The sequence below is a fragment of the Oncorhynchus mykiss genome, chromosome 6, assembly GCF_013265735.2.
Source record: "Oncorhynchus mykiss isolate Arlee chromosome 6, USDA_OmykA_1.1, whole genome shotgun sequence".
Lineage (NCBI taxonomy): Eukaryota > Metazoa > Chordata > Actinopteri > Salmoniformes > Salmonidae > Oncorhynchus > Oncorhynchus mykiss.
In genome coordinates, this window is record NC_048570.1 from 7589710 (window position 1) to 7606233 (window position 16524).

General features: G+C 42.8%; 1 protein-coding gene across 4 annotated transcripts in view; it reads left to right on the forward strand.

Annotated features, from left to right (window-relative positions):
- The window catches only part of LOC110525208 (phospholipid-transporting ATPase ID), a 65512-nt gene extending 55170 nt beyond the window's left edge, over window positions 1–10342 (forward strand). For 3 of the 4 annotated variants that reach the window (XM_036979324.1, XM_036979327.1, XM_036979325.1), the window contains 8 exons: window positions 443–626; window positions 2050–2141; window positions 2309–2440; window positions 5034–5117; window positions 5915–6160; window positions 7185–7323; window positions 8998–9128; window positions 9428–10342. In XM_036979324.1, coding sequence (XP_036835219.1) covers window positions 443–626; window positions 2050–2141; window positions 2309–2440; window positions 5034–5117; window positions 5915–6160; window positions 7185–7323; window positions 8998–9128; window positions 9428–9754 — 1335 coding nt within the window. In that variant the 3' untranslated portion in view covers window positions 9755–10342. Of the gene's footprint in view, window positions 1–442; window positions 627–2049; window positions 2142–2308; window positions 2441–5033; window positions 5118–5914; window positions 6161–7184; window positions 7324–8997 lie in introns of all 4 variants that reach the window. The other variant, XM_036979326.1, reaches the window with a different exon arrangement.
- The last annotated feature ends 6182 nt before the right edge of the window (window positions 10343–16524 follow it).

Sequence of the window (16524 nt, forward strand, 5' to 3'; positions counted from 1 at the left end):
CTATTTACTGTAGTCTGGTGAGACACTACAGTCCTATTTACTGTAAATCAGTCTGGTGAGACACTACCGTCCCATTTACTGTAAATCAGTCTGGTGAGACACTACAGTCCTATTTACTGTAAATCAGTCTGGTGAGACACTACAGTCCTATTTACTGTAAATCAGTCTGGTGAGACACTACCGTCCTATTTACTGTAAATCAGTCTGGTGAGACACTACCGTCCCATTTACTGTAAATCTTGCACTAACATGAGCCCTGATTCCTTATCGTGTCAAATATCTGATTGTGCCCATATTTTAGACAGATAAGACACATGGTAAAAGGATTAGATACATTTTAGACATGTGAACTGATTCTGATCCGTTTAATGGGATCTGAACATCCATATTTGATCTGTTACCATTAGATTCTACTCTACCCTCTCTCTCCCTCCCCCATCAGGCCTATGCCCTAGAGCGTAGCATGGAGCTGCTGTTCCTACGCACAGCCTGTCTGTGTAAGACAGTGATCTGCTGCAGAGTGACTCCACTACAGAAAGCCCAGGTGGTTGAGCTGGTCAAGAAATACAAACAGGCCGTCACTCTGGCCATAGGAGACGGGGCCAACGACGTCAGCATGATTAAAGGTAACTTAGAATATACTGTCAAAAATGGCACCCTAATCACCTAAATAGTGCACTGCTTTTGACCAGGGTCCATATAGGAGCACCCTTTGACTGCAGATCTAGGGTCAGATAACTACACCAGTCAAATAGAGTTAGGGAAACACAGACTCTGTGTGATAATGCTGTGGAGAGAAAAGTTGTGAACTTGAGCTTAACCCTCTGAGCCCAATGGTCCCTGAACAATATGCTTACCTTCTCTCTCCAAATCAAATCAAATCAAATTTATTTATATAGCCCTTCGTACATCAGCTGATATCTCAAAGTGCTGTACAGAAACCCAGCCTAAAACCCCAAACAGCAAGCAATGCAGGTGTAGAAGCACGGTGGCTAGGAAAAACTCCCTAGAAAGGCCAAAACCTAGGAAGAAACCTAGAGAGGAACCAGGCTATGTGGGGTGGCCAGTCCTCTTCTGGCTGTGCCGGGTGGAGATTATATCAGAACATGGCCAAGATGTTCAAATGTTCATAAATGACCAGCATGGTCGAATAATAATAAGGCAGAACAGTTGAAACTGGGGCAGCAGCACGGCCAGGTGGACTGGGGACAGCAAGGAGTCATCATGTCAGGTAGTCCTGGGGCATGGTCCTACGCACACTTAGATTCACACAGGACACCGAATAGGACAGGAGAAGTACTCCAGATATAACAAACTGACCCTAGCCCCCCGACACAAACTACTGCAGCATAAATACTGGAGGCTGAGACAGGAGGGGTCAGGAGACACTGTGGCCCCATCCGAGGACACCCCCGGACAGGGCCAAACAGGAAGGATATAACCCCACCCACTTTGCCAAAGCACAGCCCCCACACCACTAGAGGGATATCTTCAACCACCAACTTACCATCCTGAGACAAGGCTGAGTATAGCCCACAAAGACCTCCGCCACGGCACAACCCAAGTTGATTCACATCAGTGAATCAACCCTCTCTCCATCCTCTACCCCCCCTCCCCTCTCTCCCTCCCCCCTCTTTCTTCCCCTCTCTTTCCCTCTCCTCCCCTCTCCTCCCCTCTCTCCCTCCCCACTCTTTCCTCCCCTCTCTTTCCCTCTCCTCCCCACTCTCTCTCCAGCTGCTCATATAGGTGTAGGTATAAGCCTCTCCTCCCCTCTCTTTCCCTCTCCTCCCCACTCTCTCTCCAGCTGCTCATATAGGTGTAGGTATAAGCCTCTCCTCCCCACTCTCTCTCCAGCTGCTCATATAGGTGTAGGTATAAGCCTCTCCTTCTCTCTCTCTCCAGCTGCTCATATAGGTGTAGGTATAAGCCTCTCCTCCCCTCTCTCCCTCCCCCCTCTTTCCTCCCCTCTCTTTCCCTCTCCTCCCCTCTCTCTCTCCAGCTGCTCATATAGGTGTAGGTATAAGCCTCTCCTCCCCTCTCTCTCTCCAGCTGCTCATATAGGTGTAGGTATAAGCGGTCAGGAGGGGATGCAGGCGGTCCTGTCCTCAGACTACTCCTTTGCTCAGTTCTGCTTCCTAGAGGTAAGAGGACCACTGACACACCAGTGACGTTTTTTAAATCACAATGCAAAACCCACATTTTTAAACTTCTGATTTTTATCAGTGGTTTATCGGTCTAATAGTCTGTTGTTGTTTGTACAATTTAAAATAAAGTTTTTTTTTTTGTTTTTTTTTCATGGAATTGACAGCGCCTCCTCCTGGTCCACGGTCGCTGGTCCTACCTGAGGATGTGTAAGTTCCTGCGCTACTTCTTCTACAAGAACTTCACCTTTACCTTCGTCCACTTCTGGTACGCCTTCTTCTGCGGATTCTCAGCACAGGTACGACAGAAAAAAAGAGGGGGGAGAGAGAGGGGAGGGAGAGAGAGAGGGGGGAGAAGAGGGGAGGGAGAGAGAGAGGGGGGAGAAGAGGGGAGGGAGAGAGAGAGGGGGGAGAAGAGGGGAGGGAGAGAGAGCGGGGGGAGAAGAGGGGAGGGAGAGAGAGAGGGGGGAGACTTCTATTTCTACTTCTACTTCTATTTCTTTAAAGCCCTGTGCAGTCATTACATTTTTAAATCATCGTTGTATGTCTAATAAATCACTGTGCGTGTTTATTTCATGAAAATAACTCCAAATATATGTTTAAGAATTTATTTCCCTGAGCCTCCTTTTGCCATTGAACTGCTGTCTGGTCATGTGGGCGTGTTGATACAAATGCTTATTTATTTACATACACTGCCCTGATTGGCAGATAGAATCATCTTGACTCTACAGAGCCTACCCCGCTTACCCCTTCAAAGTAGGAGGATACATATGCAAATAAAAGATGACTGGTCATTGGTTAGAATAATCCCATCAGATTGTGATGGCATGCTGTCAGACAAGAACAACAACAAAAAAAAGTTATATTAAAAAAAGGCACTGTGTATCGCAGTGTTGCGGCGTCACTAAAGCCTGGGGTTCGATCCCAGGCTGAGTAATTACCGTCCGGGACTGGGAGTCCCAGTCACCAGCGTCATCCGGATTAGATGAGGGTTTGGCTGAGGGGGGGCTTTACTTGGCTCATCGCACTCTAGCGACTCCTTGTGGCGGGCCGGACGCCTGCAAGCTGATGTCGGTCGCCAGTTGAACGGTGTCTCCTCCAACACATCGGTGTGGCTAGCTTCCAGGTTAAGCGAGTGGGTGTTAACCTTTCTAGCGCTCGACAACATTCCGCTGAAAAGGCAGCGTGCGAAATTCAAAAATATTTTTTAGAAATATGTAACTTTCACACATTAACAAGTTCAATACAGCAAATGAAAGATAAACATATTGTTAATCTACCCATCGTGTCCGATTTCAAAAATGCTTTACAGCGAAAGCACAACATATTATGTTAGGTCATAGCCAAGTCGAAAAAACACACAGCCGTTTTTCCAGCCAAAGATAGGAGTCACAAAAAGCAGAAATATAGATCAAATGAATCACTAACCTTTGATGATCTTCATCAGATGACACTCATAGGACATCATGTTGCACAATACATGTATGTTTTGTTCTATAATGTGCATATTTATATCCAAAAATCTCAGTTCACATTGGCGAGTTACGTGCAGTAATGTTTTGATTCCAAAACATCTGGTGATTTTGCAGAAATACTCATAATAAACATTGACAAAAGATACTAGTGTTATTCACGGAATTAAAGATAGACATCTCCTTAATGCAACCGCTGTGTCAGATTTTTTAAAAACTTTACAGAAAAAGCATCATCTGAGAACGGCGCTCAGAACCCGAAACAGCCAGAGGAATATCCGACATTTTGGAATCAACAAAGTTAGAAACAACACCATAAATATTCACTTACCTTTGATGATCTTCGTCAGAAGGCACTCCCAGGAATCCCAGTTCGACAATAAATGACTAATTTGTTCCATAAAGTTCCATCATTTATGTCCAAATAGCCACTTGTTGTTAGCGTGTTCAGCCCAGTAATCCCTCTTCATGAGGCGTGAGCATTTCATTCAGACAAAAACCCGAAAGGTTCCATTACAGTCCTTTAGAAACATGTCAAACGATGTATGGAATCAATCGTTAGGATGTTTTTAACATAAAACATCAATAAGGTTCCAACCAAAGTATTCCTTTGTCTTCAGAAAGGCACTGGAACGAGAGGTAACTCTGTCGGGAGCGCGTGTCATGAGACCGAGGCACTATGCCAGACCACTGACTCAAACAGGTCTCATGAGCCCCTCCTTTATAATCCTCATTCAAATTTCAAAAGACGGTTGACATCTAGTGGAAGCCCTGGGAAGTGCAACCTCATCCATATCTTAATGTGTACTCGGTAGGCCAAGCTTTGAAAAACTACAAACCTCAGATGTCCCACTTCCTGGTTGGATTTTTCTCAGGTTTTCGCCTGCCATATGAGTTCTGTTATACTCACAGACATCATTCAAACAATTTTATAAACTTCAGAGTGTTTTCTATCCAATACTAATAACATGCATATATTAGCATCTGGGGACAGAGTAGGAGGCAGTTCACTCTGGGCACGCTATTCATCCAAAAGTGAAAATGCTGCCCCCTATCCCAAAAAGATTAAGAAGTGCATTTTGGTGGGTCATGTTTCGGAGGACGCATGAATCGACCTTCTCCTCTCCCGAGCCCGTTGGGAAGATGCAGCGATGAGACAAGATCAAAATCACGAAATTGTGGAGGAAAAGTGTGTAAAAAATTCAAAAAAAATAAACTCTTGCACTAAAAGGACATTATCATAATTTATACCATTTCAGAGTGTTATTTCGACCTCGTAGTGTGGAAATCAATTATTATATATATATTTTTTATACAGAAATTCACATTTTTGACTGCACTACCCCTTTAAAACAACTGTTCAGTATTTTCAGATGTATAAGGTTATTTGTCTCTGATGATCTGATTGTGTTTCTGCCAGACCGTGTATGACGAGTGGTTCATCACGTTGTATAACCTAGTCTACACAGCACTTCCTGTACTGGGTATGAGTCTGTTTGACCAGGTAAAACATGTGTGATGTCAATGTGTTTGCGTGAGTGCAGGAATTAATGTGTTCATGTGTGTGTGTGTGTGGAGGAATTAACATGTTCATGTGTGTGTGTGTGTGGAGGAATTAACATGTTCATGTGTGTGTGCAGGAATTAATGTGTTCATGTGTGTGTGTGTGCAGGAATTAATGTGTTCATGTGTGTGTGTGCAGGAATTAATGTGTTCATGTGTGTGTGTGGAGGAATTAACATGTTCATGTGTGTGTGCAGGAATTAATGTGTTCATGTGTGTGTGTGGAGGAATTAACATGTTCATGTGTGTGTGCAGGAATTAATGTGTTCATGTGTGTGTGCAGGAATTAATGTGTTCATGTGTGTGTGCAGGAATTAATGTGTTCATGTGTGTGTGTGGAGGAATTAACATGTTCATGTGTGTGTGCAGGAATTAATGTGTTCATGTGTGTGTGCAGGAATTAATGTGTTCATGTGTGTGTGCAGGAATTAATGTGTTCATGTGTGTGTGTGGAGGAATTAACATGTTCATGTGTGTGTGCAGGAATTAATGTGTTCATGTGTGTGTGCAGGAATTCATGTGTTCATGTGTGTGTGTGCAGGAATTAATGTTTTCATGTGTGTGTGCAGGAATTCATGTGTTCATGTGTGTGTGCAGGAATTCATGTGTTCATGTGTGTGTGTGCAGGAATTAATGTGTTTATGCAATATGCGTGTGCATTTCTTGTTTCTCCCACACATTTAGATTTGTGTAATTGAGAATTATTTTTCTACCTCACTGTCTCCCCCTGGTGTCCAGGATGTGAATGACATGTGGAGTTTCCAGCACCCCCAGCTGTACGTTCCAGGCCAGCTGAATCAGTACTTCAGTAAGACAGCCTTCTTTAAGTGTGCCCTCCACAGTGTCTACAGCTCAGTAGTGCTGTTCTTCATCCCCTACGCTGCCATGTACGACACGGTCCGAGACGACGGGCGAGACATTGCTGACTACCAGTCCTTCGCCCTGCTGGCACAGACCTGTCTGGTCATCACTGTCTGTATACAGGTACAGTACAATACAATACATTAGAGTACAGTACAATATATTACATTACAGTACAATACAGTACAATGAATTACACATTACAGTAAAATACATCGCAGTACATTACAGTACAATACATTACAGTAAAAAAAAACATTACATTACAACACATTACAATACATTACAACACAGTACAATGTATTATATTACAGTACAATGTATTATATTACAGTACAATGTATTATATTACAGTACAATACATTACAGTACAATGCATTACAGTACAGTACAATACATTACAGTACAATGCATTACAGTACAATACATTACAGTACAATGCATTACAGTACAGTACAATACATTACAGTACAATACATTACAGTACAATACATTACAGTACAATGCATTACAGTACAGTACAATGCATTACAGTACAGTACAATACATTACAGTACAATGCATTACAGTACAGTACAATACATTACAGTACAATGCATTACAGTACAGTACAATGTATTACAGTACAGTACAATGCATTACAGTACAGTACAATACATTACAGTACAATGCATTACAGTACAGTACAATGTATTACAGTACAGTACAATGTATTACAGTACAGTATAATGCATTACAGTACAATACAATGTATTACAGTACAGTACAATGCATTACAGTACAATGTATTACAGTACAATCCATTACAGTAAAGACCGTACAACACATTGGGACCACAGTCAAGTACTGGGAAAAATGTAATCAATGTAAAATGGACCCAGATAAAAAAAAAAATCTTATTTCTTAACTTTGACTTGAGAAAGTTAGACTCTAATTTCTAAAAATAGGCATTTTGGCTGACTGAAACCCATTTTTTTTAACCTTTATTTATCTAGGTAAGTCAGTTAAGAACAAATTCTTGTTTCACCTGCCCTGATTGAAAACGGTTAGACCATTGACATATCCGTGTGCCTGTCTGTCATTGGTTGTCAGTCTGTGTCCGTCTTTGTTCATCAGATGTATACCCCCCCCCCCCCCCCCCCTGTAGCTGTGTCTGGACATGTCTTACTGGACAGCGGTGAACCACTTATTTGTGTGGGGGAGTCTGGCCATGTACTTCACTGTCACCTTCACCATGTACAGCAACGGCACGTACCTCATCTTCCCTGCATCCTTCCCCTTCATCGGTGAACAGCGCCCTCACAACACACCACTGCACTACACAACACTACACACCACTACACTACACAACATACCACTACACTACACAACACTACACACCACTACACTACACAACACACCACTACACTACACACCACTACACACCACACTACACACCACTACACTACACAACACACCACTACACTACACAACACTACACTACACTACACAACACTACACTACACAACACTACACTACACAAAACTACACAACACTACACTACACAACACTACACTACACAACACACTACACTACACAACACACTACACTACACAACACTACACTACACTACACAAAACTACACTACACAACACTACACTACACTACACAAAACTACACTACACACCACTACACTACACAACACTACACTACACTACACAAAACTACACTACACAACACTACACTACACTACACAACACACTACACTACACAACACTACACTACACAACACTACACTACACTACACAAAACTACACTACACAACACTACACAAAACTACACTACACAACACTACACTACACAAAACTACACTACACACCACTACACAACACTACACAACACTACACACCACTACACTACACAACACTACACTACACTACACAAAACTACACTACACAACACTACACAAAACTACACTACACAACACTACACTACACAAAACTACACTACACACCACTACACAACACTACACAACACTACACACCACTACACTACACAACACACCACTACACTACACACCACTACACACCACTACACTACACAACACTACACTACACAACACTACACTACACAACACTACACTACGCTACACAAAACTACACTACACACCACTACACTACACAACACTACACTACACACTACACGACACAACACAACACTACACTACACAACACTATACCACACCACACCACTACACTACACAACACACCACTACACTACACTACACAAAACTACACTACACTACACTACACAACACACCACAACACACTACACGACACAACACAACACTACACTACACAACACTATACCACACCACACCACTACACAACACACCACTACACTACACTACACACCACAACACTACACAACACACCACTACACTACACAACACAACACTACACTACACACCACTACACTACACTCCACTACACTACACAACACACCACAACACACCACAACACTACACAACACTACACACTACACTACACTCCACTACACACCACACTACACTACACAACACACCACAACACACCACAACACTACACTACACAACACACCACAACACACCACTACACACAACCCACCACACCATTACACTACACAACACAACACAACACTACACACCACACCACTACACTAAACAACACAACACAACACTACACACCACACCACTACACTAAACAACACACCACAACACACCACTGCACTACAATACACAACCCACCACACCACTACACTACACAACACAACACAACACACCACTACACTACAATACACAACCCACCACACCACTACACTACACAACACAACACACCACTACACGTCACTTCAACACTATCTTGAGCCAGGTCAAACTCTAGACAGGGTGTGTGTGTGTGTGTGTGTGTGTGTGTGTGTGTGTGTCTGTCTCCCTGCATCAGGCACAGCCAGGAACTCCCTGAACCAGCCCAACGTGTGGCTGACCATCCTGCTCACCTCCATCCTCTGTGTACTTCCTGTGGTTGCCTACCGCTTCCTGTTAATACAGCTCCGCCCCACTATCAACGACAAGGTGGAACCATTGACCAATCACACGTTGTCTTCTAGGAACACTAACCAATCACACGCTGTCTTCTAGGAACACTGACCAATCACACGCTGTCTTCTTGGAACACTGACCAATCACACACAGGCTTCTAGAAACACTGACCTAAAGGTCTTATTTAAAAATGATAAACAACAAGTGGAATACTAGTCCCAAAATACCACCCTATTTCCTAAATAGTGCACTACCATTATGGGTATAGGGTGCCATTTGTGGCACATCCCTACTGAATCTAAGATGAAGCCTATCCCTCCCCTTTCGTCCAGGTGATGTTCAAGGTGAGACAGGCCAAGGCCGCGCCCCCTCCCCTAGCCCGCCGTGCCCGGATTCGCCACACCAGCACACGCCGTTCCGGCTACGCCTTCTCGCATGCGGCGGGCTACGGGGACCTGGTGACGTCCAACCGTTTCCTGCGCAGTCACGCCATCACACTCACCACCGCCTTCACCCCTCTGGGACGCACCACGGGGTTCAGCCCCACGGGCCGCTCAGCCGGATACAGCCCCACTGGGAACGCTCTGAACTCCAGACCACAGGATGTGGAGGTGACATCACTGCAAATGTACCACATGATGCGAGACCCCGCCTTCTGATGTACCGCACTTTGCCAGCCTTAAAGTCAGTCATATCTTAGCCACTTCTGAGACTCACTTAGATAATTCATTTGATGATACAGCAGTAGCAATACAAGGATATAACATCTGTAGAAGAAACAGAAATGTTTATGAGGGATGTGTTGCTATATATATTCAGAGCCATATCCCTGTAATGCTTAGAGAAGATGTCAAGTGTTAATGAAGTGTTGTGGTTGCAGGTTCACCTGGCACACCTAAAGCCTTTTATTTTGGGGTGTTGCTATAGGCCACCAAGTACTAACCAAGTATATAAATAATATGTGTGAAATGCTTGATAGTGTATGTGATGTAAACAAAGAGGTCTACTTTCTTGGGGACCTGAATATGGACTGTTTTCCATGAAGCTGTCCCTTCAAAAGGAAGCTTTTCACTGTAACCAGTGCCTGTAATCTGGTTCAGGTTATTAATCGTTCTACCAGGGTGTTTACAAACACTACAGGAACAAGATTATCCACATACACTACTGTTCAAAAGTTTGGGGTCACGTAGAAATGTCCTTGTTTTTGAAAGAAAACCACATTTTTTGTCCATTAAAATAACATAAAATTGATCAGAAATACAGTGTAAACATGGTTAATGTTGTAAATGACTATTATAGCTGGAAACAGCAGTTTTTTAATGGAATATCTACATAGGCTTACAGAGGCCCATTATCAGCAACCATCACTCCTGTGTTCCAATGGCACGTTGTGTTAGCTAATCCATGTTCATCATTTTAAAAGGCTAATTGATTATTAGAAAACCCTTTTGCAATTATGTTAGCACAGCTGAAAACTGTTGTGCTGTTTAAAGAAGCAATAAAACTGGCCTTCTTTAGACTAGTTGAGTATCTGGAGCATTAGCATTTGTGGGTTCGATTACAGGCTCAAAATGGCCAGAAACAAAGAGCTTTCTTCTGAAACTCGTCAGTCTATTCTTGTTCTGAGAAATGAAGGCTATTCCATGTGTCACGATCGTCGTATTGAGGAGACCAAAGCGCAGCGTGATGTGAATACATCTTTTTAATGAAGGACGAAAAAACACGAAGTACACTAAACAAACAAACAAAATAACAAGACGAACGTGACCGCTATCAAAACTGAGTGCAAACATGCAACATCACATAGACAATAACCCCTAGACAGTACAAAAACACATACATCACCCATGTCACACCCTGACCTAACCAAAATATATAAAGAAAACAAAGAATACTCAGGTCAGGGCGTGACACCATGCGAGAAATTGCCAAGAAACTGAAGATCTCGTACAACGCTGTGTACTACTCCCTTCACAGAACAGCGCAAACTGGCTCTAACCAGAATAGAAAGAGGAGTGGGAGGCCCCGGTGCACAACTGAGCAAGAGGACATGTACATTAGAGTGTCTAGTTTGAGAAACAGACAACTCACAAGTCCTCAACTGGCAGATTCATTAAATAGTACCCGCAAAACACAAGTCTCAACGTCAACCCTGAAGAGGCGACTACGGGATGCTGTCCTTCTAGTCAGAGTTGCAAAGAAAAAGCCATATCTCAGACTGGCCAATAAAAATAAAATATTAAGATGGGCAAAAGATGAAGATGAACAGATTAAAGTACAGAGAGATCAAACCTGCTCCAGAATGCTCAGGACCTCAGACTGGGGCAAAGGTTCACCTTCCAACAGGACAACGACCGTAAGCATACAGCCAAGACAACGCAGGAGTCGCTTCAGGATAAGTCTCTGAATGTCATTGAGTGGCCCAGTCAGAGCCCTGACTTGAAGCCAAACATTTCTGGAGAGACCTGAAAATAGCTGTATAGCAACGCTCCCCATCCAACCTGACAGAGCTTGAGAGGATCTGCAGAGAAGAATGGGAGAAACTCCCCAAATGCAGGTGTGCCAAGCTTGCAGCGTCATACCCAAGAAGACTTGAGGCTGTAATCGCTGCCGAAGGTGCTTCAACAAAGTACTGAGTAAAGTGTCTGAATATTTATGTAAATGTGATATTTCATTTGGTTTTTATACATTTGCACACAAAATAATAAAAAACAATTTTTGCTTTGTCATTATGGGGTATCGTGTATAGATTGAGGGTGAAAAAATAAACAATTTTATCAGTTTTAGAATAAAGCTGTAACGTAACAAAATGTGGAAAAAGTCAAGGGGTCTGAATACTTTCCGAATGTATACGGAAAGCTACTGAGGATGGTGACTCTCCTATCGGTCAAATATGTCATCTGAACCTACAGGAAAGTCTTTGTCCTCGGGCCTGGAGGGAAGCCAAAGGCAAAGAGGAAACGCATACCGATCAGTTTGCCTCCAGCTCTTAGCGAACTGCATGGTGGGAAAAGTATGTGAACCCTGGGATTTAATAACTGGTTGACCCTCCTTTGGCAGCAATAACCTCAACCAAATGTTTTCTGTAGTTGCGGATCAGACCTGCACAGCGGTCAGGAGGAATTTTGGACCGTTCCTCTTTACAAAACTGTTTCGGTTCAGCGATATTCTTGGGATGTCTGGTGTGAACTGCTCGCTTGAGGTCATGCCGCAGCATCTCAATGGGGTTGAGGTCAGGACTCTGACTGGGCCACTCTAGAAGGCCTATTTTCTTATGTTGAAGCCATTCTGTTGCTGATTTACTTCTGCATTTTGGTCGTTGTCCTGTTGCATCACCCAACTTCCGTTGAGCTTCAATTGGAGGACAGATAGCCTAACATTCTCCTGCAAAATGTCTTGATAAACTTGGGAATTCGTTTTTCCATCGATGATAGCAAGCTGTCCAGGCCCTGAGGTAGCCCCAAACCATGATGCTCCCTCCACCATTCCGTTGTATGTTCCTTCCAAACAACTCAACTGTAGTTTAATCTGTCCACAGAATATTTTGCCAGTAGCGCTGTGGAACATCCAGGTGCACTTTTGCAGACTTCAGACGTGTAGCAATGTTTTTTTTGCACAGCAGTGGCTTCTTCTGTAGTGTCCTCCCATGAACACCATTCTTGTTTAGTGTTTTAGTGTTTTACCTATCATAGACTCGTCAGCAGAGACGTTATCATGTTCCAGATATTTCTGTAAATCTTTAGCTGACACTCTAGGATTCTTCTTAACCTCATTGAACATTCTGCGCTGTGCTCTTGCAGTCATCTTTGCACTCCTAGGGAGAGTAGCAACAGTGCTGAACTTTCTCCATTTATAGACAATTTGTCTTACTGTGGACTGATGAACATCATTTTAGAGATACTTTTGTAACCCTTTCCAGCTTTATGCAAGTCAACAATTCTTCATCTTAGGTCTTCTGAGATCTCTTTTGTTCGAGGCATCGTTCACATCAGGCAATGCTTCTTGTGAATAGCAAACTTACATTTTGTGAGTGTTTTTTATAGGGCAAGGCAGCTCTAACCAACATCTCCAATCTCATCTCATTGATTGGACTCCGGGTTAGCTGACTCCTGACTCCAATTAGCTTTTGGAGAAGTCATTAGCCTAGGGGGTTCACATACTTTTTCCAACCTACACTGTGAATGTTTAAATTATATATCGATATAGACAAGAAAAATACAATCATTTGTGTGTTATTAGTTTAAGCACACTTTGCTTTTCTATTGCTGTGACTTGGATGAAGATCAGATCAAATTTGATGACCAGTTTATGCAGAAATCCAAGTAATTCCAAAGGGTTCACATACTGTTTCTTGCCACTGTATGCTGATTCTTCAACCATATACGCATCAGTCACTGAAACCCTTAACAAAGAGTTGCAGTCTGTTTTGGAATCGGTGGCCAGAAATAAACTGGCCCTGAACATCTCTAAAACTAAGAGAATTGTATTTGGTACAAATTATTCATGTTTTGGAAATTCCAAATAGTTTGCATCGTCAACTTACACACAGCACTGACACACAGGCTTACCTCACCAGACATCCCACCAGGGGTATTTTCACAGTCCTCAGGTCCGGAACAAATTCAAGGAAACGTACAGTGTTATACAGAGTCATGAGTGCACGGAACTCCCATCTTATATAGCGCAAGTGAACAGCAAACTTGGTTTAAAAAAACTAACAAATAAAGCAACACCTCACGGCACAACGCCTCTCCCCCATGTGACCTACTGGTTGTGTGTATGTACTGACATGTGACCTACTGGTTGTGTGTATGTACTGACATGTGACCTACTGGTTGTGTGTATGTACTGACATGTGACCTACTGGTTGTGTGTATGTACTGACATGTGACCTACTGGTTGTGTGTATGTACTGACATGTGACCTACTGGTTGTGTGTATGTACTGACATGTGACCTACTGGTTGTGTGTATGTACTGACATGTGACCTACTGGTTGTGTGTATGTACTGACATGTGACCTACTGGTTGTGTGTATGTACTGACATGTGACCTACTGGTTGTGTGTATGTACTGACATGTGACCTACTGGTTGTGTGTATGTACTGACATGTGACCTACTGGTTGTGTGTATGTACTGACATGTGACCTACTGGTTGTGTGTATGTACTGACATGTGACCTACTGGTTGTGTGTATGTACTGACATGTGACCTACTGGTTGTGTGTATGTACTGACATGTGACCTACTGGTTGTGTGTATGTACTGACATGTATGTGTTCCTGATAGATGCACACACACACTACATGTTAATGTTTCTAAATGCATGCCAATTCTAATGTGTTTTGTCTCTAATGTGTTTTTTTGTTATGTGTCGGACCCCAGTAAGACTGTTGCTAATGGCGTCGGCTAATGGGGGTTCTAATAAATCACATCAAATACGGTAACACCATCAGAAATATGAAAACCTCTGTTTCTCCTTTTCCCTGCCTCACTCTGTCTCCTGTTCCACTCCTTGGCCTTGTGTCCCATCAAGTCTCTTCTCGTGGGGAAATGTGCCTCTACATATCAACTGTATACCATTAATTACCGTTAAAGCCCTGTGTGAGGACAGATTGACTGTGAGATTCTCTCAGGCTGTCTAAGGAGAATAGACTATACTCACTAAGTGCTGTGACACCGTAGGGAAGGAGAAAACCAAAGGCCACACCAAACATCTCAGAGTTGTAGGTATCTTGCCTAATTCCTAGCCTCGTAAGACCATCCTGATCATGGATTCAATTTGTGTAGTGAAACGGAATGTAAACTTGCGAAATCAGGATGCTAGTACAAGGCTAGTTTCTTCCATGCTCAACCAGCCCTCTACTCCTCCACTGTGATGATACCCTTATTCAATCACACAGGTGAAGGGATGTACGTACTGTACACTTCAACACTACCCATGGAGGGAGAGGGAGTCACATCATCATGTTTATGGGTCTACATCCTGTCTGGCCAATAAGATGGATTGTGGGAGATGGAGGGCATCTCCAGCAGAATCCCGATTGTATGATGGAGTGTTCTTGTCCTTTAAACCTGTTTTTCATTCCTTTTATTCTCATTTCAATTCAGAACTACCCATGGGCCTGATTAGATAATATAAGACATTTGTTTTTATGGAGGAGATAGAATAGATCTTCTGTTCACTAATTTAGCCCTCCTCCAACAGTGTTGATCCTGAATGGGATTGTGACAACGTTAGCATGCTAGCTATTAGCCTCTGAACCAGCGACAGGTAACTTCCAAAATAATGGAAACACATGAGTAAATGAAGGATACAAAGTATATTGAACGCTGATGCTTCCACACAGGTGTGGATCCTGAGTAAATGAATCGATTAACATCCCATCATGCTTAGGGTCATGTATAAAAATGCTGCGCAGGCCATTATTCTGGCTACCATGGCTATGTCCCCATAGGATGCACAGGGCACGAGTGGTCACTGAATGGTTTGATGAGCATGAAAACCAAGTAAACCATAGGCCGTTTCAGTCACCAGTTCTCAACCCAATTGAACACTTACGGGAGATTCTGGGGAGGTGCCTGAAACAGCGTTTTCCACAACCATCAACAAAACACCAAATTATGGAATTTCTTGTGGAAGAATGATGTTGTATCCCTCCAATAGAGTTCTAGATACTTTGTAGAATCTATGCCAAGGTGCATTGAAGCTGTTCTGGCTCGTGGTGGCCCAACGCCCCTATTCAGACACTTTATGTTGGTGTTTCTTTTATTTTGGTAGTTACCTGTAGGTCCCAAGACAACATAACGACATCAGTTGAGAGGCACAGGGACAGCCATGGAGCAGCGGCCCTCGGATGAAGAGACATTTAGGCAGTAGACACAAGGTTGCTGTTTCAACCCCCGGACAGAGCTGGCCAGTATTTTTTTACACTTATTTCAATATTTTATTATTCATTAAAATTAAAATAAACACCCGTTGTAATATTATGTCAACTGTTTTATCATTTCTATGTATTTAAACCATGGTTGGTAATAGAGAAAGATGTTAGACTTTTACAATGAGTCACTTAACATTGCACCAGTTTTGCTGGTCTTTAGTGATATGTTATACTAGAGAGGAGTCCTCTATACACGTCTATTTTAGACCAGAGGAGAAATATCAGATTGAAATAGCTTCTCTAAGAATCTGAGGAGAGAGCAACAGTAGATGAATCGTTAGCTCTCCCACCTCCTGGATTGTTTTGTTATTTATTAGAATTGAAACATCCAGTAGTCATGGTAGATGTTAGACTTTCAATGAGACACCTAACATTCCATCAGTTTGATACAATGTGTGACATGTTATATTAGAGAGGAGTCCTCTATACACATCTATTTTAGACCATAGGATAAATATCAGATTGAAATAGCTTCTCTAAGAATCTGAT